This window comes from Toxotes jaculatrix, chromosome 5 (genome assembly GCF_017976425.1).
Source record: "Toxotes jaculatrix isolate fToxJac2 chromosome 5, fToxJac2.pri, whole genome shotgun sequence".
Lineage (NCBI taxonomy): Eukaryota > Metazoa > Chordata > Actinopteri > Toxotidae > Toxotes > Toxotes jaculatrix.
Genome location: NC_054398.1, coordinates 5,913,399 through 5,936,668, shown reverse-complemented (window position 1 = coordinate 5,936,668; position 23,270 = coordinate 5,913,399). Strand labels below are relative to the sequence as shown.

Below are 23,270 nucleotides of genomic sequence, written 5' to 3'. Positions count from 1 at the left end.
ATAAGTTCTGAAAAAAGGTCAGGCATTTGGAAGCTGGATCAGCTGTCCTTTGAAAGAAAGAAGGGCAGATCTCTCTCCATCAGGTCAGTCTATAATAGCCGAGGAAAGAAACCCTCTGACCCTCTGAGAAGAAGAGAGCTCCCTTGTGGTCAGAATTTGCTTAGCTCTAGGGAGTGTCCAAATTGAAAAAAATTGAGAAAAAAAAAAACAGTATTACTGACAAAATATTTTCAGTGTTTTCAATAATGATTGAATATAAATGTAAATGCATATATGTCAGAAATCCTATAAATAAAATCTGGGGAAACTAAACGATAACAAAAGGGTCTTTGCCGCCGCTTCTTGGTCAACGGTGTCAGCTGACCGTGACGCCATCACGCCAACCGAAAACCTGCGTCGTACACAGGAAGTTGAATTATCAGCTGATCCTGCTGGCTGTTGTTGATGCCTGAAGTTGCTGTTGTTTGGATACTGTGTTGCTCTTATCTGCTCCTGACATTGAAGACACATTAAAACCCGAGATAGGGACACGGTGGGCATTTACCGACCGGCGAGTTTATGAGTAACAAGGGAAGCGTCTCATCGCGAGGACTTTGAATTTGCGCACTAGCGGCAGAAGAGCTAGCTCCAAAGCTTAAACCTTCGGTGGAAGGAAGAAAGAAAAACAGCAGAAAGACAGCCGACGGCTTGGCGTGCTTTCTTTGTTTATGTCGTGCCAGTCTGAAACGGCAGTATTAATTTTCCGTGTGTTGAGTTTAGAATTTTTCTGAGCTAGACGTTATTTATATTTCTACTTCAGTACCAGTACGCGAAAAGGGCAGCTAGTTCGTCAGCTAACGTTAGCTCATAGCGCAAAGAAACAGTCAATGTTGTCAAGCTTTGATGCTTTCGTAACCGCCCGACAGTGACAGATAACGATAGCCAACAGTGAGAATAGTCGGGTTTGGAGGAATTGTTTCCGTGCCTCTGTATTTTTTTAGCTGTTTGCCACTGGATCAGGTGCTCTGTTGGATACATAGGACACAGCACTGTAGCCGAACAAGCTGATATTCAGTTATTAAATTGGAGCCTGTTGGACAAGTTTTAGCTATCTGTTTGTTTTTTCTTCACTTTAAATTAAGTGAATTCAGGTTCGATTGTTTTTTTTTTTTCTGTATCGATTTTTAAACCACACAAAGAGCTAAGCAATAGGTTAACTGACAGCTGGCCTTGTGCGTTTTAGGTTTGCTGACAGGTTGCGTAATTTGTTTGTGTGCAAGCTGACAGCCTTTGCTGGGTAACTTGTTAAGTTGTAATTTAAAACTTATGTATTTCTGTCAAGTCTTAGGCGGTCAGCCTTTGGTGGCGTTGTGGATATCATTTTAAATATTTAACACATTTCAATTGTCCTTTGGTACCATATTAATGTGGAGAACATATGACATGTGATAAAGAGGTCACTTTTTACTGTAACTCATAGACTGAGTAGCTGCTTGAAGCACACACTCATGAATTTGGTAGCTTTAGAAAAATAAGTAGGTAGAGTTATGAATTAAAGCAGCCAGCTGAAACTATCGTGAGACGTTATCAGGGAGAGTCAAGCAGAGAGAAAGGGTCCCTCAGAGGGTCCCATTGTGTCTTGAGGTGAGGTGAGCTGCCCCCCCCTACTACTTGCCAATGCTGGATCTGGAGGTGGTGCCTGAGAGATCACTAGGAAATGAGCAATGGGAATTTGCCTTAGGTGGGTATAAAATCTAGATTTGGAAATAATATACATCACACAAAACAGATGGAGAAGGAGAATGAGACTATGAGGCATCCATTAATGTTACAAACCATATTTAAAATGAGTTTCTTTCCATGTTAGCGTTACTGTTTACTGTTGAGCTCAAACGGTAAAGAAGTACAGCTACTTTCCTTCATTTGTGTGTATTTTTGCATGCCTGTGTTTTCAGGGATGCCATTGGCCCAGGCCATCTCTATTCTACAGAAACACTGCCGCATCATCAAAAATGTCCAGGTGCTATACAGTGAACAGGTAAGATAGCTAAACTGTTGTGTGCTCTCTCTCTCCGTGTCTTACACACACACAAAAATGTTAATCAGCTTGTACAAGAATCCCCCTTTAGGCAGCAGTACAAGCTTTGCAAGATTTTTGAGGCGTTCCTTTGTGATAGCAGTGTTTCCAGTTGTTTTACAACCCCAAATATTTGTATTTTTACAGAATTGTCAGTTAATATTTCAACCATAAAATGTCCAAATTCATTCATATCTTTGTCACAGTTGTTTAAAAATGATTTAAAGGAGCTTTGTAAAAAATGTTTGTTAAGGTTGTATGGGTAAAAAGGACACCAGCTGATATATTATTATCTGGCCTGAAACTCAAATATCAGCCATAAAATTCCAGTTTCCATCAGGCTATATTTAAATTATATCTCCAAATTCAGTTGCTATAAAGTCAATCAGTAAGATTGTTTTTGAAACACTGTGACTCAGGTGTGAGATTGACCCAGTTGCAGCTGGAAGCAGTGGTTCATATTAACATAAATGATGCCTAATGAAACCATTTTATGCCTGATGTAAAATATTTATAAAGTCATAGTATTACTGTGTCCTATTTCCTTGAAGTTATCAAGCAGCTGATTCTGATTGTCTGCCTATCTGCATATTAGGGCATGTCCCCCCTGCCTCTCTCTTAATTAATTAGTTTGTTTATCTCCCCTCCAGACGCCACTCAGCCATGACCTCATACTGAACTTGACACAGGATGGGATTAAACTGCTGTTTGATGCCACGAATCAGAGACTCAAGGTGAAAATTGTTGATTTTAACTTGTGGGCGGTATGAAAGAAAAACTGTCAGAGAGCAGTAGAGCCAGTGGTGTGTGGGCACTGAGACTGAAACTCAGAGACACTTGAAGAGACACTTTGAGCAAGATCCTTTGTGTGTTTCCAGTTTCAAAACATTTTTAAAGCAACTGCCTTTCACTGAGGTATATATCAGTTTTATGTATATTAGCTAACATTAGACAGGAATTGTAACAGGGATTGAGTGAATTTGAGTTGCACACTAGACAAGAGAGAGAGAGCTGTGATATTTCTCCACAGTTAATTAGCAGTAGCTGCTTACCACAGCTGCCAGATTTGCTCCCACTTCCACTTTTAGACAATTAGCAAAGATATTAAGACTCACCTTGCCTTGTTAACTGACATTTAACTGACCATTTGTTTTGTGCCCTGACATTTTTTAATCTCTGTGGGTGACAGGTGATTGAAGTGTATGACCTAAGCAAAGTCAAGTTGAAATACTGGTGAGTAGAGATATAATGTCAAACATTACAACAACAGCTGATTTATCCACAATGAAAACCATATTAGACTCTCGGCTACTATTGTTATATGTACATTTTACGTTGCCACGGAGACCACTCTCAACTGTAAGTCATAGCTCCTCAGAGTCACTGACAGACCTACAGCTACTTAGTGAATGACATCACAGTAATGGAGTTAGCGTGCATTAACGTGCGTCTTATACTGTGTGTGTGTGTAGGTTTGTCTTTCTGTCAGTGGAATCCATTTCAGGTCACTGCCAATAACTCCTCAACTAATGCAGCACAGCTTGTATGAATGTTAATAGATACTCTGACTCTTGTGTGTATATTGTGTTTCAGTGGAGTCCATTTCAACTCTCAGGCCATTGCCCCCACAATAGAGCAAATAGACCAGTCATTTGGAGCTACGCACCCCGGAGGTACTTTACAAAGCAAAACACACTCATAAATGAAGCCACATTTTAATATTGCTTTTCTCTTTTATGAAGTGTTGTCCTCTTCACCCCTCTCCCTCCCAGTTTACAATGCCGCAGAGCAGTTGTTCCATCTCAACTTTCGAGGACTGTCCTTCTCCTTCCAACTGGACTCTTGGAACGAAGCTCCAAAATACGAGGTGAGAATGTTTTGATTGATTTTCTTGTCAGCCAGTCAAAGAGGAGCTGAGTGGTTGTTTCTGCACATCCCTGGGGAATTAAGCCAGCCTTGTGAATTCTGATTACTCTTCATGCAGACAGTCTGAGGGCAAGCCACGTGTTTGATTTGAGCACGTCCCTGAATCTCCGCCAATTTGATGCTGTTGCATCGTGGTAATGAATATTGTGGGACTGAACAAAGATACCAAATGCACGTTGAGAATATCTTCGTCCTTCTGCTTGTTTAATCTTAGGCACAGAAGATCGATTTTCCTCTTGGGTGTCAGTGATCCAAAATGCTAAGAGATGTGATCCTCATCACACCTCAGGATGCAAAACTTTTCTGGCAGATTTTCTGAAACACTGAAAGGAACTACAGAGGGACAGGTCTAAAAATGCACCAAGACCGAATTGCGGTGTTGCACTGTTTAGATGTCAAAGGCTCTTTGCAGTGTTATGTAAGCAGTAAAAGTTCTGACTGCAGAAGGGAGTTCAGGGACTTGAGTTTGTTCAGGCAACATGAATTCATTATTAAATTATCTAAGAAAACACAGATACCCAGCAGTAACAATTCAGATTTTCAACACAATAGGACACAGTCAGATATTCACACAAACCATCTGCAAACTGCATGTTCATACGTGCTGCTGAATATAGAAACGTGTTCGATTTTTGCCTTTGTGCTTCTGGTTTGAGGTTTGTATAATTAGACAGAGCCTCTTGTGGATGTTGTGCTGTCTGCATTGTACAGCTGTGGATGTCATGAACCAGCTGCTCTGCCGTCTGCCCCTCTCTGCAGCTTGCTACTGTGAAAACACAAATCATGTAGTGATGTTTTTACTGCTCCCTTTCACATGATCAGTTCACCTCAGCTGGCCTCAGATTCCATTGACACATTTTTTTTTTTTTTGGACTTTATCATATCTTTTAGTTTAGCGGTCTGACTTTGGCTACCGCTGCTCCAACATATCTGTGCTATCACAGTGTGGATTATTTCATTAACCTTACAGTCTACCCTGAGCTGCGTGTTGAACCGGTTGAGTGCTTTTGTTTGATTCACCGAAACAGCAGATCATGCTTGTGTGTCGTCTGCGGTGGTGTGTACGTACACACATTGTAGTTTCAGCTTCTAGCGTGAGTTATAACATTTGCATTTCTCTGTCTAAATCTCAACACTCAGTTGTATTTGTTTCCTGTTTGTTATGAGTGTGTATAATGGAAAATGGCTGTCTGCGATTCTTTGTAAGCCTGGTGTTTTCAAATAAAACTGGCACAGTGTAGAAACTTCAGTGCTTTTTTTTTTGCAATTTTCTTAAAACCTTCAAACTTTAGTTTTAATTAAAAATGATAATAAATCATCTGCAGCTGTTCTGCACCTTTGTTGCTCGGCGCTGATGAGTTCAACTTTGAAATCTGCATGAATTAAGTAACCACTGCTGAGTCACAATCAGTGTTGATTGAATGTTGGACCTCTCTCAGATTAAAGGTTGCTACCTGAGAGAGCCCTAAGTTGGATTAAAATGCAATGTCACCAATCAGTGGAAACACAGTGGAGTTTTTCCCACAGGAACATGGGTATTTAGGTCAGTCAGTGCGTTTTGTGACACTTCACTCCTCTGTGCTTTATCGTCTTTTATCACATCTGTCTGTACTTGTCAAAATAGCATCCTGTAAAGCATCTGTTTGTTTTTGCAGTGCCCTCTTAATATGTGTGTGTTATTTTGGGCACACAATCGCAATGTATTCCAGTCCTGTACTACTCCCAGTTGTTTTGCCTTGGCAGCCTAACTTTGCCCTGGGTTTGGCCTCCCTGCAGATTCCACACGGGGCCATGGTCAAGAGGATGCACATCTACACTGGCAACAACCTGCAGGAAACAAGGTGCATGCACAAACTAAACATTAGTCAAAGTGGACATATCTCTAATAAAGGCTGCACAAAGCTGAACATAACAGAATAGAAAATAATAGAAAATGTTTAGAAGATTCTAATCTCACATGGTGATGTGTGAGTGTTTTGAGAGCAGTAGATGATTGTTGATTAATGGCAGTTAATGTGATAATGCAGCCACAGCCTTGGCAGTTGCTGCCCGATATACTTGCTTGTTTGTTATTGTTTTTGTATATATGAAGATTTTATAGCAAATCTGGAGCATGTTGGTTTGTAAGCACAGTTTTAATTCTAATGGTCCCATGTGGCCAAAGGAAACAACAACACTTCAGGTCCTTATTGCACATATTAATATGAGCACTACACTGTATTCTGAGCAAAAGTGTGGAGAACAAAGACTCCAACAACAAAAAGCCTCAAGGAACACAAATATAAAACCTCCAAATTAAGAAAGTCTTTTAATAAGGGGCACAAACACTCTCCACTCTGTGTCCTCAGAGCTCCGGCAATGCCTTTGGCTTGTTTCCTTGGCAACATCTATGCAGAGTGCGTGGATGTCCTGAGAGATCGGGCAGGGCCTCTGGGGCTCAAACTCCGCCTTCTCACTGCAGGTGACATATGTCTCAGTGCCTGTGTGTCTTGAGGAATGGACAGGACTGCCATGTTTACAGCAAGGATTGAAGTACTGCAAAATAATATGTATGAGAAGAATAAACATGTTTTCAAAGTATTTTTCCTTATTTTTTTAATGTAGCCTTTTCAACACAAACGCAGACTTAGCTGTGGGCATCTGGCTGGAACATGTGTATTTACTGTAGCTGTATGAATATTATTAACTGCAATTGTCTGACATGCTGTTTGTGTAATGTTTGACATTTCTCTCTTGTTGTGTTGCATTGTGTGAGTGCAGGTTGTGGTCCTGGTGTGATGACTGATGCTAAAGTGAGGTCTCTAGAGAGGAGCATCTACTTTGGAGATTCCTGTCAGGATGTACTGGGTGCTCTGGGCTCACCACATAAAGTCTTCTACAAGTCTGAGGACAAGGTATGAACTCTTTCATTACACCTTCACCTGTTGTAGCTGTTGCTGTTGTTAGAATGACTCATTTTATCTTCTGTCTCTCTGACAGCTTAGTTTTCCCCTAGGACCATGGTAGTTTGTTTTAACTCAGACTAATTGTATCAGTTCATTAATGACATGCTATATTTAGCATGCTGGGTATAATCCCTTTTTCTCATTTAATTTTTTTTTCCGGATAGCAACATTTTCACCTCTTGAATGTGACTACAAATAGGCCATGTGGTAAAAATCCTGTATTGATATGAATTCTTGTTTATTTTAGATGAAGATTCACTCTCCATCACCTCACAAGCAGGTTCCTTCTAAATGTAATGACTACTTCTTCAACTACTTCACCCTCGGAGTGGTACGTAATCTCAGCCTAGACTTTTGTGTGTAATACATGTTTTGTATGCATGTAGTTATGTAGGTTAAGTCATAAAGTTGAAGCTTTATACTGAACTTTATACTGAACTGCTAATGTAATTTTTTGGTTAGAGAACTCAGCTAATATGAATAATTTTTGTCATGAACCAGCAGAGTAAGGATATTGTCAAGGTTGTCTCTCTGTGTGAAAGTCATGTCTCTGATAATCCTTGCAGTTCATGTATGTGCTGATCTCAGTTGAGTTGTTCAGGAGTGTTCTGTTTTTCTGGTGACTCAGTGTACAGTCTGCTTTCTGTTGTATCAGAAATAATTCTGAATTATAAACAATGTGGATGCTTGAGTGAAATCTTTGTCAAATCTGCATCTGTACGATGTCTGTCTGTGAATTTGATAAAAAAAAAAAAAAAAAGTATTTTCAGTAAGTGACCTTTTGGGTTGCTGTCTTAATTTCCCAGACATGTTTGGACAATCTCGGCTGGGGAAGTAAACAAGATGAACTCATTTGCAGCCACTGTTTAGATCCTCTGAACAAGAAGCTTGGGCTCCATTGCACAGTTCCCTCATATGAATGGGTGTGGGGGTGTAGTCCTGCCTCTATCTGCATTTACTCACGTACTGTTTGCAGTAGATAGGACTGTAGCGAGCTGGTCTGGCCAAACATATGGCACAGAAAAATCCATTGTGTTGATAATGTATTCTTATTTTTCAGGATATCCTGTTTGACTCGACAACTCACCTGGCTAAGAAGTTTGTCCTCCATACCAACTACCCTGGACATTACAACTTCAATATGTAAATATATTGTTGTCTAGGCTACTTGTTTGTTTATTTATGTTTTCTTTACCCAGTTTTACTTTACCTCTGTCTTTTGCCTCAATAGATGACAATATTTCTCTATTTTTATCTCAGCCATTGCAGCATTTGTGTCCCTGTTTTACACGCCTTTGATTGTGTTTTCTCTCTCATCACAGATATCATCGATGTGACTTTAAGATTCCACTAGTCATTAAAAAAGGTGAGACATTTTTCAACCACAAATCCATCACATCAAGAATGAGGCGTTTGTGCCCCAGCATAAATCCTGTGATGTGATGTGTGCTGTCTTTAATTTCTCCTGTTATTTAAGGCCTATTTCTCTGTTGTTGTTGTTTTTTTTTTGTCTCCATGCGCTTCAGAAGGAACTGATTCTCAGACAGAGGACTGCATCTTAACCACCTACAGTAAGGTCAGTTGTGGAGAGAATGTATAATAACAGTTACATTTTGCCAAATGTTAGTGGTTTGTTGTAATTTCACAAGGTGGCGCCGTGGTAGGGCTGTCGTGGTCTGACACGGTGTCTTAGCTTTTTTCAGTGAGTTCAGCTTTCTAATTTCAGACTTTGTACCTCTTTGTTTGGGATTACAGGGTTGTGACTTTGCAGTTGTTCTTCTCTGGCATCACTACTTCTAAAACCTGGTCTCTGTGTTTTGCGCTGTAAACGTGTAGTTTTGGTCATTTTACAATGTTTTATAAGTCACAAAAGTAGCTGTTTAATTCCAGTCTACCACTGTTTGTCTTGTTACTTCAACTACAGCAAGTCATTTATGTATCACTGGAGCCAGACCTGTGAATTGGGAGAGTATTCAAAATTCAGTTTTGTCAGTGTTGTATAATATGGCCTCTGTTGCATATTGTAGCTACAGTCATGTTTTAGGTTACTACTTTAGGTTACTACATAAGAAGTAATACAATAAAAGTCTGTGATAACTTATGTCTATCCAGAGTTTTAGCCACAGAGGTCTATCTGAATACATCCTGCCACTGCCTGAAGCTGATACAGCCACAACCCTCTTGTTATTAGGGATGGGGCCGATCCGATCCAGTATCGGTATTGGGTTCCGATACTAACATAATTCACGGATCGGAAATTTCCGATCCAACCTGCGGAGATTTCCGAACAGTGAACCATGTCTGTGCTTTTATGTTGTCTGCTGAAATGACTCTACAAGTGATTCCCTGCCGGCTGCTCTGCTAACTGGCTGCAAAATGTGGAATGGATTTCCTGAACGGAGACCTTTATGTCACCTTCTCAGAAATGTTTTCTCTTGAATTATCCATTGACCTTTTCTATCTCTTGTCAGTGGGATCAGATTCAGGAACTGCTGGGTCACCCGATGGAGAAACCTGTAGTGCTCCACAGGTAAATACATTCTCATATATATGTGTAGATACTGTAATATAGATCACGTTATTGCTGTGTTCCCCAGAAGGCTATGATCCTTTGTGAGCACATTTCAATGTGGTTGTTGGTTTACAGATACACCATTCAAACTGCAAGGTTTCTGTAACAAACTGTGCTAGACATTTGGAGCAATATCCAGATACTCATGTTTGTGTTTGACAGGTCCTCATCAGCCAATAACACCAACCCGTTCGGCTCTACCTTCTGCTTTGGACTGCAGAGGATGATCTTTGAGGTCAGAACACTTTGGTCTCTGTAGTTTAAGCTAGCGTCAGAGTCAGGGCAGTGTGCGCATCAGTCACAGTTTTCCATTATCAGCATGCTACAAATCTACCATTCATTCAATGAAAACCTTAAGTAATATTACAGTTACCAGTCTTACAAAAGCAAACTCATCACACACAAGACGAGACACAGGAAGAAAAGAAAACTTTTATGTTGTGAGTTATATCTGACGATAATACTGCTGGCATCACACATTCAGACAGGACTAAAACTGCAGATGCACTTTAAAGGTAACTGGGTCTGATCAGAGGTTTTGGCAGCTCTGCCTCAGTTTGACTGAAACATTGTTTTTAAACCATAAGCTGTGAAAATGGACATTTTGTTTGAACAGTATTTCTGAATATTTCAGCTACCTATGTACACTTACTCTTTTCCTCTTCCCAGGTGATGCAGAATAACCACATAGCATCGGTGACCCTCTATGGTGCTCCACGGACCACCAGTCAAGCCCGACCTGAGTCCAGTAGTAGTTCCCACTGAACAAGTAACCAGAACCACATCCCATTCTGGCCTGTCCTGAATCTCGTACCTCTACTGACTGAACTTCTGATAACCCAGAGACAGATTCTTAACCAAGCAGACCTAACCCAGAACTACAAAGTTATGCTTGCCCAGCTCAGATGCTAAACATTGAGCAGAAACACAACGAGAACCCAAAATAACTCAGAAACAAACAAATCAGACCTGGCATTAATCAGCATTTCCCAGCGGGCACTTAGATTTGTTCTTCCAATCAAACACACCCAGCCGGCACAGTCAAACCAACTCTGACTATCTAATGACACCCAGGATCTGTCGTTATGGTGGCAGTGCAGGAGCATTGATGCTTTGAAATGAAACCAGAAGTTATTTCTTGGTTGTGTGGGAATATCACTGTGGTGCTGCCAACTGACATGGTGAAGAGATCGGCTTTCTGGTAGAGTTCAGCTATTTTCTGTCTCCATCCTGTGACTGCATCCGCCCAGGACCACAGAAGAAGAGTTTGTCCAGACTGTAGTTTGGACAGCATGGTTCCAACAGTAAGACGTACTGGCAGCCTAAATGTGACAGTAGCCACCATAGCGCTGTGGTGGTGAGACAACTAGTATTTGAATTCATCTGCTGCAAATCTCTAAGTGTTTAACATCAAAGATAGAGTTGTGAAGTTAACATGGCTGCCAGTGAAAAGTGCTGTGGCTAAAGTCTTGAAACGAACTCTGGCTCGACCCACTGACTTTAACATCAACCGACCACACTGCCAGCCCAACCAGTACCGCCTGTCTTCCTGCCACAACTTCAGAACCAGTCCCAACTGGCTCAGTCAAAACCCGGACACATCCAAACCGCAAGAACCAAATCAGCCCAGCCCCAACCAAGAGACATCAGAGCCAAACACACTGCAAAGGACTGTAACCAAAAAAAACACAAAAAAAAAAAAAAAACCCATGAGGATCCAGATTTTGTTGTACAAGAGAAGAACCAAACACACTCAGGGTGTGGGGAGAGAGACACGGCCCAGAACGTAACCCGCTCCATGACCGGGCTCAATCAAACAAGACGTTAAGCCTCTTTAAGCAGAATGATCCAAACATCACCTCCCCTGATCATTGTCCCCCTCTTCATCTTCCTGCTCATCCTTCAAACTTTGTTCAGTGGTGCCCTCAAAGACACACACAGGCACAAGCACATATAACAGCAGTAAACACTTTTATTAGCCCAAAGCTGTTAACTTGCAGCTCTGGATGTTAGCGTCACACACTCACTCACATAAATGGATATCTGCATGTGTTAGGCTGCTGATTTTTACAATTTACATTTCAAGACTTAAATCCAAGCACACAGCATTTCAGTCCCTTCACTACTGCGTCCTCGCATATTTCTGATACATAAAAGCTGGCTCGTCTTTTTTTTTTAGCCTTTTACGCGCTTACACAAATACGGAAACACGCAGGCATGACACGAGAATTTTGCATGAACTCGGCAGACGTTTTTGAATGGGAAGAGACTTATTACAAGCACAAACTGGCAACCTGTTGCATTTTATTTGATCCTGCATGTTGTGAGGAGCATAGACTTGGCACACGGTTTTATTTCTCTCTGCCCTCTTCCACTCACTCACACCATGATCATTTCCATTATGCTCTGTGTTTTTTTAAAATCCGTTTTTACGTTTGCACTAATATACACCTTTTTACTTGACTGGTTGATTGTGCCCTATGTTCAGAGATGGATTTGTGGAGACATTTGGAGAGAGAGTGGTGTGTGTGTGGGTGTGTGTGTTGGGGTGTGTGTATGTGTGTGTCTGTGTATTTTTATCCATAAGTTTGGACAGTCATGTCCTCTGCGTTACACTCTCCTCTCTCTTTTCTCTGCGCTCTCTTCATCTCTACATCTCATCGATGCGTTGCAATTCATCCCTCGGCAGTGTCTGCTTTTATTTCTTTGTTGAATTGCCAAATGCTACAGCCAAAGACGTTCCAGGATGATTTCATTTGATCTGCAGACATTATCACTGTAATCTCAAAGCAAATCGCAAAGCCCCTAAATTCAGCTCCTGGTTTCTCTAACTGCTGACTGTAATTACACAAGACAAGAATAGCTGACTTATGTGAGTGTTTTGAAACCAATCAGCCTGTCTTTCATGCTCACAGATAGGGACACGCTAACAATAGTAACAATTGGTGTCGTCCCTATTGTGAGCGTCTCTTGTACAGTGGTTATTGTTGTCACAGAGCTGTAATTTAAAGTTTAATTACCATCATTTCGCTGTGGATTCAGTACATTTGACCCCATTATGGAAATGGGGAAGAACATCATTCATTCCTTCATCATAATATATGATGCATCCCCTCCCCAGTGTATAAATTTAAGTTCTTTTTTGATTACAAGCAACTGAATAAACAGTGTATTAATGTTAATACACATATTCTCTTTTATTGTCCGTTGATGTAAATGCCATTGCATGCTTTTAGTTTTTTTTTTTTCCACAGTTGCTGAATTTTTTTGTATCAACATGTGTGAAGGCATCAGGGTTAGGACGTCAGGGCCCGTATACATGACGTAGTGTGTATAGTGCAGATCAGAGACAAATTAGTTTTTGTTGAGAATGAAACACAGTTGGCTGTTTGTAGGTGGGTCACAAAAAAAACGGGTAAGATTAATAAAAGATTATTTGTTTTGAGGTGGCATCATAGGTTTTAACATTCGAACTTGCTTCATTATGTTGTCTCTTTTTATTACTAAGATCTTATACATGTTCCTCAGCAACCCCAGTTGAGTCAGTTGATTGATTTGATCTCTGAGGGTATCACTCTGTGAGGTAGCTGTACCTCAAACCAGATTTTCAATAGACAAAAAAGAATAGTATGAAAACTTTCATTGTAATATCAGAAGGAAACTAAATTTTAGTTGAATTATATTACCTAATCAACAGTAAACTTTTTTTTTTAGAATTAGTGATGTCTTTATTTACAGTACCTTGTTTTTTGGCACAGCATGACTCTGAGCTTTAGGACAGTTAAACTAGATTTCCCGAAGACAGAGTTAAAGATCAGCTGAAGAAGAAATTGGTTTCTGTGCCGCTTAAATCCAGTTATTTCTCAGAACAGCCTGGCTGTTCCTTATTTTTGCATGTATTTATGTATTCGGGCCCTAATGCTTATAGAGTTGATGTACAAATGCTGTAAATAGTTGTGTGCTCTTATTCTGGTGTCATCTTATTTACATGATCTTAATGGACTGGTACAGACACAACTGACTCAGATGCCGCCTGAGTATCTTAATATTTCCTCCTTGATTCTAATTCCATTCAAATATCAGGAGGAGGAATCTTTTCACAACTGACTCATTAACAATCACTGGAACGATTTTTTTTTTTTTTTTTTTTAATTCTAGACCACTCAGTATTGAAACTTTTCACGTGCAATGCTAAGGCTGCAAGTACGCAGACGTGTTGGGTGTCAGTAGATAGTCCTGCTTCAGCTTGGCCTGAGCAGGTTCTGCTGTGGGTTGTTGATGTTTGATCCACAGAATATACAAAGCTCTATTTACACAGGCAGGGAAAACAATAACCATCCTTCACATTTGGACTGGAAGAGAGCTCTGATAGAGTTGCTTTTGTTGAGTGGACAGAATCCGATTTGGGAGTCCAGCTTTGGCATGTTGCTAGATTTTACGTCCACTTGTTTACGCTAGAGAAAAAAAATGTCTTGGGCTGCAGATTTCTTGCAGCCAAACTCCCTCCCCACTGAGCTGATGTGCTTTCTGGAGCCAGGAGAGATGGAGGCTCCACTCCTTGCTTTTCTGAAACAGGAACCCCCCCCCTGATTTGAATAGGGAAACGGATGTAATTTATCTGTCATGAAAGCTATATTCAAACATTTTACACCACTTGCTTTTGTGCAAGCAAATACAAGAAATCAAGAAAAAAACAACACAAAACTGTTGAACATTGTGCCTCATCTCCCACTGAGCCTGTCTTTGACTTTTGTCTCTCTCTCCTCTGTTAAAAGGAAACTCCTTGTACATACAATTTGAGAGTGCATAAGAACTGCATCATTGTACAGTATGTATGTGTAATGTGTGTGTGCGTCACTGAGCATTATCAACAAGCTAACATGGTGGTATGGCCGTCTCAGTCGTTTTAGTTTTCCTGTTACCTGCAGAGAACGGCAGACTGGGTTGGGTTTCCTAAAATGAGACAATTTTTTTTGTCTTTCAACATCTCAGTGTTTTGTATTTGATCTGTTTCAGTTTTATGTGGCGTGTGTGTTTATAACTGTGTTAAACAGCCAGAAAAATGTGCAAATGTTGATAACCGTTAAAAGCTCATCATAGTTATTGTGGAACACACGATTTTAGCAATGCAATTCTGCCAAAAAAAAAAGAACAACCTTTTTGCCTGAAAGATGTGTGTTGACAGGGGGTTTTAATTAAAACCTAAGGGAAAACCATTCTTCTTCTCCCTCCACCCCGTGCTGAATTTGAATAAATTGGTAATTTCCCAAAAGATCTCAGGGCTAACGTGAGCTTTGCTCCATTGGAAGCAGATGGGTCAAAGACGATAGGAAGGGAAAAAAAAAACCAACAACACAGAAACAGTAGAGGCAGCAGCAAATCAAGATGCTTCTTTAGGACAATGTACATAAATGTCCAGTTATTACAGGAAACTGAGCCCAGCATGACACACACATTAGATGCTGACAGAGAAAAAAAAAACAGTTCTACGCATGAAGCTCATTTTGATAAACCCAGCCCAATGCCATAGACAGCCATTGCTGTGATGATGCATTGTTACTGAGTTAGACAGAGAGAGGAGCTGTGGGGTGTCGGGTAGTTAATCTCACCCAAACTCAGGTGGACATATCACATCCCTGTTTTTCTGATTTTTTTTTAAAGTGAAAACTTTAATCCAGAGGTCTGTGTGGCTTTTCAAAGTAATCACTTTTTTTTTTTTAAATTTCACTGAGTGGAGGAATGAGTGATTGTCAGAATCAGATTGTTGTAATTTATAATGGACAGCTTCGGTTCAGTGTAATGTTTATCTCATATTAACGCTTTGTACTGTCTGTTCTTGGCATCATATGTTCTGTTGCCCATCTCCCTTACCCCGACTCCCCCTCAGATTTTTTTTTTTTTTGTGGACTCCATACATTTTAAAGCCCATTTCTGGAAATGGGGCAGTTATACGTAATTAAAACTTGTGAAATTCATTGGAATGTGGCATTTTATATTTTGAATACTATAACTTTGTGTATGAGGAAATACATAGATTTATTCAGCATGTCCACTGAAAAAAAGGCAATAATAATACCATGTAGTGCAACGAGAAGGATTAGGTTGACTGAAAGCTTTGCTCCAGCAAAACATTTTTTTGACAGTGTTTTATGATGGTTGTTGAGATGAGCTACTGCTGTGCTTTCTCTAACAGCCGCAATGCAACATTTGGACTTTTATGAAATCAAATGCTCACTGTTCATCGAAGTTCATTTTCTGTGTGTGCAACCAGGACATGAAAAAAAAAATAATAATAAAAATGTGGATGTGAAAACAGGAGGTTTTTATTATTTAGTTTAAACAGCATTGAAACTCACATTTATATTGGAAATTAGACTTTTAGCCATGAGCTAAACCTGAACATCTGGTTTGTGTCTAAGCCTGACAGAATAATGATAATAGTCTCAAATAACAGAGGCAGTTCTACACTGATAAAGTTAATATCTGAAGGTATTCTCTCCTCTGTAATCCTGAGCTCCCTCTTACAATACATTCACTGGAAGTTTAGGTCACCAAAAACTGAAAAATCATGTAAACTTCATTGAAAACAGGGAGAAAGAAATTGGTTAACTTAATGCTTTCATGTAAAAAGAAAATATTATTGTTTTAATTAACACCAGTGTCCCAGAAAGGAAACTGTGCCTCCTACACTGACCAAAATCTGCTGTGCATTTACACCACAGACTGTAGCAGTGTGCATGCACTCCGGTGAATCACGCTGTCTGACTTAACCACAGACACGACAGTAAAGACGTTCAGATGATGTGTGCACCCAAACATGCAGCCAGTCTGTTCAGGCATCGTTTGTTAAACTCGGTGTCTTAGCTGTTACCCTGCAGCACTTTTAACACCGAACACTTTGAAAGCAGAAGAGAATAAAGAGTTTGAAAGAAAAACTAAACCATACAAAGAAAATCAAATCATTATAATAATAGTAAAACCTAAGGCGTTCACATGAAAGTACACATGCCTCAGAAACATTCAGCAGATTTGTGTGTGTGTGCGAGCGTGTGTGTGTGTATGGTCCCAGCTGGTTCCCAGTGTGCAGATGGTTTCCATTTGGATTCATCTGTTGTTCCTCCAGGGAACAGACAATGCGACCGTCCGTTTGCGTTTCTATCCAGCATAACAAGGAAGAGAGGAACATCTCCGCTAGGGATGCACCGAATATTCGGCCACCGAAAAAAATTCGGCCGAAAATGGCCCAAAAGTGCATTTTCGCTTTTCGGCCGAAAGACTTTTATCACCGAAACAACACGGCCGAAACAGGATGTTGTAATGACGCAGGCGAAAACCGCGGCCAGTACGAGCGTGTCAGGAAAGAATTTCTCCACGTCGGGTTTAATTTATCACCTGAAATCCAAACATCTCGATCGCTGTGCTGAATATGAGAGGAATGCAGCGCAGAAAAGGAAAATCCCTCCGAGCACGCCCACTCCGTGTGTGGCGGACGTTTTTGAAAAGGCAAGGATGTTTAAAACTAAACTTAAAGCGCTGCAACTCTTGGTGCATTTGTTGTTGTTAAAGGCCTGCGGTTAACATATGGACTATGGCAATCTTTGTTTTGGTACATTATGTTGTAGTCCTACAGCGAAAATTTTTAAATGCACTTGACTTATATGCACTTTGTGTTTTTATGAGATATTAGATTGTATTTAATTTTACAATCTTGTTTAAATTGATTTATTCTTTGAAACATTCATATTAATTTATGTAATCACAATGCCTTGAATTTTAGTGAGGTTAGTACACAGTCATAGCCATAAATGCAATGGTACTAATATTTGGCATAATAATTTCTTTTGGTGTTTCGGTTTTCGGTTTTCAGCCTTGGTTTCCTCATTTTTGGTTTTCGGTTTTCGGTTTCGACCAAGAATTTTCATTTCGGTGCATCCCTAATCTCCGCAAGTGATTCACATCAGAACATGAAAACGTCTCCACTGTCTTCCCACCTTCCCCAGTGCTCACAGCCATTCCCAATCTCGACTGCCCACTCAGTCCAGTGAAAGTCAGTGTATTAACATTGTTGTGGTCTCAGACACACAGATGCATTGACACTGCAGATAACAGATGGGGTTAAACCAGCTAACCACATTTAGTTATGTTATCCTTGTCAATCTTGTGGTGTCTCTGTTTGTAACACAGCACATTCTGAAGATTTAAACGTGTACATAAGTCCAGAGAGATTCTACTCACCACACAATCTCTGCAAATCAAAATCTTGCTGTGTGTGTTGTTCACAGGCGCCGTATGAACAGACAGATGGGCCTCTGATGGCAAAAGCCTAAATTCTCTTTGTGATTCCTTCCTGAAAAATCTAAAGTACATTTGCCAATTCATTTCCCCCAAGCTGATCTGCCAGCTCGGATAAATTCTCATATGACTCAACTGTGCTTTTGAACACATCACAGTCCTCCGTTGGCCACAGATCCTGTGCGATATAAGCATTTTGTAGTGGCTAGGGCCCTCGAAGATCCCGCCCAGCCCTGCAGAAAGTCACTAATGCGTGATAAACACCCGCTTCTCACCGTAGTCCGTCTCTTCTCCAGCCGTGTCTCCCATTCTCTCCCTCCACTTAAAGGGCCAGGACGTCGGGCTGGTGCTGTTGTGGCAGCTCAGCTTGGGGTCGTGCAGGAGGTTCCACATGAGCCAGATCTGTGGGACACTGAGGCTGTGGACAACCATGAGTTCTCTGTAGAAACAGGGGTCGAACGTCTGAAGGTGGGGCGCTGCAGACGGTCGGGGAATTCCGAAGGTACGAAAGCCCTGGTGGCGCGATGGTTTGACGCCGATCAGCTGGAGGCACATTCCCAGAAAGACATCATCGATGGGGAACAGCTCCACCTGGAAGAAGAACATTTTACATAGAAAGAATTCTAAAAGTAGATGGATGTATAAATGTGGTAAAATGTCTGAGTTTGAAGTACCTGTTGACATGCAGAGCTGAGTCTCCGAGCCGTATGTCCCGACATGACAAACCCTCCTCCCCCGGCATAACTGGGGTACAAACCCCCTCCATACATAAACTCTGGCACGTAGTACTTGGAACTGCGGCGGCGAATGGGTTTAGCATTGATGATAATGTCACCAACAAACAGATCTTCGTCTGGCTTTTGACCGTGTAACATCTCTAATATGTTCTCCACGTTCACATACACATCAGCATCGCCCTTGAAGATGAATCTGTACGACAAAAGAAAACAGGGAAAGTATGTGTGAATCACAGGATAAGAACCGGAAACGCTCTGGACCCATTTTCATAGACACTGACTTGACATGAGGACAGCTGCTGTTAACCCATTTCAGAAAATGTGTTTCCTTCAGCGTCAGGTTGAAGAAAGTGTCTTCAAAGTCCCACAGCAGGATGTCCCGAAAGGTCTGACTCTCGTAGGTCAAGAGCCGATCCCACAGAGGCAGAGCAGTCCGATTCCTGGGAACCCCCAGCAGGAAAACGGTACGAATGGACACACCGTTTTGGAAATGTCCCTCCTTGCCCCATGTCCGACGTACCACCTATAAGGAATCGAATGTGAGGAGAAAGACACTAATAATTTTATAAACTAATAATAATTTTTGCCCACTTGGGGGTAAGTACAGTCTAAATTCTAATTTACAACAAACAATTAATACATCATATATACATCAAACACATACTTTTTTTGCAGTGATAAACATAAAACATGACGTAATTTACCTGACGCTTATCAAAATCCGCAGCAATAGATTTCACAGCGATGAGCATATAGGGAGCAGTAAGAGACCCTTTATGTCCTCTTCCCCCTTCCTCTCCCTCTGCCCGTCCGATGTGACACTTCTCTGGCTGGTCTATGAGCAACTTAAAGTCTCTGTTGTCCTTTTCTCTCAGGTAGCCCTCAAAGTCAAATGGCGGCATCGTGGGCAGGGGATTGCCGGCACTCTTGGTTGGCGCAGCATTCTTCCGTCGAGACTTGGATTTCCCCTTAGATTTGACCTGAGGTTTGGACTTGGCCTGAGGAGGATTTGATTTGGACTGGGGCTTACAGGCAGGCAGCTGTGGCTCTGGAGGGCTGGACGGGAGCTGATAATTAGGAGGAATAATATAAGACTGAAGACAGAGGACATTATAACAAGTAAATGTCATCTTAATAAGCGTAGAATAAATTCATCAACTTGTGTGCAAGAATGTTTCTCAGAATTTCTAAGTGATAAACATAAATATGAAAAAAGCTTAAGTGATTCTATGGCTGCATGTTTATATCTTCCTGATTCATTAAAATAAAGGGCTGGACCCTCTGTGAACAGATGGACAATTACATAAACAGAAATATAAACATACTGTGTGTACATAGGCAGAATGAATATTTATACAGCACATAGTATACAGTGTGGTGGATTTTAGCCCAGCACTTGACAGTAAGTGAAAATGACTTGCTGTCAGCAGGATTAGGGGTTAGGGTTAGGGTTAGGGTTAGGAAGGAAGCTCAAATGCAGTAGTATTTTTGGCGAAATAAAGCTGCTTTGATTGTCATGCCTACTCATGAACACACACAGCCATGAATTAGATCAGCCATACCCCTTGAGACTCCTGGCCCACTTTGGGCCCGCTGGCTCCCAGCAGGGTCCGACTGGAGCTGGTAGATCCGTGGATCTCCAGCTTCCACACTGGTCTGTCCCACCCAGAGGACAGGATGACCTGGAAACATCAGTGGGGTTATTTCAGTCCTTCTCAAATAGTCCTTCTCAAATAGTACCCTTTTGTTTTTGGTCTCTATTGATAGTTTTAATAGATTCTGTGATTTGATTGGTTCTTTCTTTACCTGGTGAGCGTAGAGCAGCAGACAGAACAGAACCAGTAGCAGCATGGTGCACATCACATCTCCCTTGACGTGGAGGATCCTCCTCATCGTCACCATCTTCCTCAGCATTTTCTGAAGACACTGGCTTCAGTCAAGTGTTAAACAGGAATGGATTGGAAAGAGGCTGATACAGTCCATACTGATTTTCAGGCAGCAGCCACAACAAGACTTGGAGATGTTTACCAGTTAGATTTAGGTTTGCAGGCTACTCTCCAGGATTTCATGAGGAAATGTGGTGATCTTGCTTCCTCTTCTTGGCCAGGCTGCAAAGTATCAGCTCGAATTTTACAGCTTTTCTGTGTGAATACATCCCCACTACTATTTTATAGTGATCAGGTATGTACTCTCACCTGTTTACCACAGGCCTGTAAAGTTGCTTTGGGACAGAAGCAACTTAGACTGACTTGTCCCTTTGTCCACATCACTCATATGACTGGATGTATGTCCATTGCGTCTGTCTCCATCCTCACATTCTCCTCAGGCAACTGTACAACAACAGCAAAAACAACAGTCAAGGATCAAGCCAGGACAAAGCTGTCACTTGTCTCTTCCTCCATTATTTTTGATTTACTAGGGAGGACAAACTGTCCTGGATGTCTACGCTCAGGTCGTAAAACTCGCTCATCTTGTCTAAAAAATAATAATAAAAATAATGATACATGATAGAGACTTGTAGACACAGGATTTTTCATTTACTTACCACTGTTCAGGTAGTTTGTAAAGCCAAGATTTAATGCCATGAACTAAACATTGCTTGCTGATTGAAGTCATTCCTGTGTGACTGTCCTTTTCTCGATTTCCAACCAAATTTCCCATCGGTTCATCACTCTCACATCAGGAGGGGGAGTGTCTGTGTCTTATGTAAGTGAACATGAGGGTACAACTACTTCACAGAACACTCTGTTCCAACATCCAGGATATTAAGATCATTAAATATCACTAAACTGCGCTGGCAACATAGAAAAGTCCCTGTTGTGTGTATGTGAGGGACTGGTCACAGGTATCCGCCTGTCAAAGAACGCAAATTCCAGACAAGCGTGGCCAAATATGGTCCGTGCGCAATTAATCCGGAAACTGCAGGAAAGCAGGACAGATTTATAATCTGCATGTTTTACCTCATCAACAACGAATCTGCACTTTAGATTTTATGATCACAAAGTGTAAGAAACGTTCCCTGATTAATTTGTGTCATTCAAACTTACCAGACGGAGGAGACGGAGGAGGAGGAGGTCAAAGTGAAAACATCTGGGCTGTGGATGTGTGAACGTGCAGCGCATTCCTCTCTGCTCTGCAGCGAGCAATACAAGAAACTGACCTCTGAAGTTTTCAGAGCAAAAAAGAAAAAAGAAAGCTGCAAGCAGCGATGGGCGGGCCCTCGCAGCCAGCGCAGCCACGCACAAGAGTCCTCCTATGTCCTCTCCTCTCTACTGCTCTTCTCCCCAGAGAAGCACAGCAGTATACAGCAATAGAAAAGACATGCCCCCCTCCCAGCAGGGGGTGCTATGAGTGTATCATCATATGAGCATATAAATGGTTCATTGGTGTATTGATGAATGATGTCTGTGGCCACACCCCCTTTTGTTTTGGGAATTCTGCCAAAGTGTGAATAAAACAACAAGGTGAGTTTAGGTAGACATTTTTGCCATGTGGATGATTTGGTAATAGTTAAAGCTTTGTATAATTTGTATAATGTGTTGGTTTTTGTTTAGATGGGGTTTATTTTGGCAGTACAAATGATCTGTATTGTAAGATGAATTATCTGTGCAGATAAAACTTAATTTGGTTTGATGGACAGTGTGTTATTTTTATCACCTTAGTGTTGGTTAGAGTTTGTGGATGGAGGTTGAGAATGTTTTAGTGATTAAAAGCAAATTTATAATTGTTGTGGCTTGTTGGTGTACACAGGTGTTATTAAAACACATTTAAATAGTTCTAGGTTTGGTGTAGTTGAGATATGATGCAGAACAGAGATATTTTCTACATTTCTACTGTGTTTGCTTGCTCTTTACATGTCCAAATCCTTTGCTTTCTCTACTTTATCAACAATTAAGAACTATTTCAAACCATATACAATCATGTGCATCACCACTTGCCCACAGACGTAACGAAAAAATACGTAACACATTATAGATTATATGTCATAAATCCATTCTTTGATTCTATAGAAGTAATACCTACATATATGTCATATACATTATTCAAAGTAAGTTTTTTACATTACAACAGCATTTCCACGAATGCCATATCTCATTCTAACTAGATATGTTGATAACAAAATATTTATGAAATGCTGTTGAAATATAGGTTTTGCTTTACCTTTACATCATTCAAAAAGCAAAAGGCACTGGCTATGGTACACCTAGTACACTAGGGTGGGGTTCACTTCCCTGCAGTGCCCTGCTAATAGATTGATGATGTAAGATCCACACAAAATCCTAAATCTACACAGTTTGTCATGACAATTCCATGTTAACACATCTATGTAGAATGTATGTATTTCCATTGTATAGCTCGTGTCATAAGTCTGTAAGGAATCAAAATATGCCCAAAAAAAAGTTATATTTTAGTAAGACCTCAAAATGTCATAAAAAATGTCATACGGGTGAAGGCATCAAAATATGCCAAAAAAAGGGTTAGGGATTTTAGTAAGACCTCAAAATGTCATTAAAGCTGCAAGCAGCGATGACGGGCCCTCGCACCCCTTGCGACCCTCGCAGCCAGTGCAGCCATGCACAAGAGTCCTCCTATGTCCTCTCCTCTCTCCTGCTCTTCTCCCCAGAGAAGCACAGCAGTATACAGCAACAGAAAAGACATGGGCCCCTCCCAACAGGGGCTGCTATGAGTGTATCATCATATGAGCATATAAATGTAGTTGATGTACACAGGTGTTATTAAAA

General features: G+C 40.9%; 2 protein-coding genes across 6 annotated transcripts; one reads left to right on the top strand and one right to left on the bottom strand.

Moving 5' to 3' along the window:
• The first annotated feature begins 441 nt into the window (after nt 1-441).
• phaf1 (phagosome assembly factor 1) lies at nt 442-15,812 on the top strand. 2 transcript variants are annotated; one of them, XM_041037973.1, is made up of 16 exons: nt 442-1,720; nt 1,935-2,017; nt 2,707-2,790; nt 3,246-3,289; nt 3,650-3,729; nt 3,829-3,923; nt 5,759-5,823; nt 6,331-6,443; nt 6,743-6,876; nt 7,175-7,258; nt 7,988-8,070; nt 8,250-8,293; nt 8,454-8,503; nt 9,399-9,457; nt 9,662-9,734; nt 10,169-15,812. In XM_041037973.1, exons 1-16 carry the CDS (start codon nt 1,657-1,659, stop codon nt 10,262-10,264), a joined length of 1,251 nt encoding a protein of 416 aa, XP_040893907.1. In that variant the 5' UTR covers nt 442-1,656; the 3' UTR covers nt 10,265-15,812. The 2 variants fall into 2 exon arrangements, with proteins under 2 accessions (XP_040893907.1, XP_040893906.1); XM_041037972.1 differs by having other exon boundaries at nt 5,726-5,823.
• Nucleotides 15,813-17,137: 1,325 nt separating this feature from the next.
• b3gnt9 (UDP-GlcNAc:betaGal beta-1,3-N-acetylglucosaminyltransferase 9) lies at nt 17,138-21,708 on the bottom strand. Of its 4 annotated transcripts, none has more exons than XM_041039379.1 (9): nt 21,576-21,708; nt 20,724-20,858; nt 20,557-20,636; nt 20,335-20,458; nt 20,091-20,210; nt 19,233-19,595; nt 18,810-19,051; nt 18,466-18,721; nt 17,138-18,382 (listed from the first exon to the last, which is right to left on the bottom strand). In XM_041039379.1, the coding sequence occupies exons 2-9, from the start codon at nt 20,793-20,795 to the stop codon at nt 18,038-18,040; spliced, it is 1,602 nt and encodes a 533-aa protein (XP_040895313.1). In that variant the 5' UTR covers nt 20,796-20,858; nt 21,576-21,708; the 3' UTR covers nt 17,138-18,037. The 4 variants fall into 4 exon arrangements, with proteins under 4 accessions (XP_040895313.1, XP_040895311.1, XP_040895312.1 ...); XM_041039377.1 differs by having other exon boundaries at nt 21,074-21,690; XM_041039378.1 differs by having other exon boundaries at nt 20,724-21,447; nt 21,576-21,653.
• Nucleotides 21,709-23,270: the final 1,562 nt, after the last annotated feature.

Coding starts and splice junctions, on each gene's coding strand:
- phaf1 (XM_041037972.1), top strand. CDS start 1,657: ATGCTGGATCTGGAGGTGGTGCCTGAGAGATCACTAGGAAATGAGCAA. Junction 1,721..1,934: donor GCAATGGGAATTTGCCTTAG/GTGGGTATAAAA, acceptor CTGTGTTTTCAG/GGATGCCATTGGCCCAGGCC. Junction 8,294..8,453: donor TCCACTAGTCATTAAAAAAG/GTGAGACATTTT, acceptor CATGCGCTTCAG/AAGGAACTGATTCTCAGACA.
- b3gnt9 (XM_041039379.1), bottom strand. CDS start 20,795: ATGTGGACAAAGGGACAAGTCAGTCTAAGTTGCTTCTGTCCCAAAGCA. Junction 20,637..20,723: donor TACAGGCCTGTGGTAAACAG/GTGAGAGTACAT, acceptor GATACTTTGCAG/CCTGGCCAAGAAGAGGAAGC. Junction 19,052..19,232: donor CGGATTTTGATAAGCGTCAG/GTAAATTACGTC, acceptor GATTCCTTATAG/GTGGTACGTCGGACATGGGG.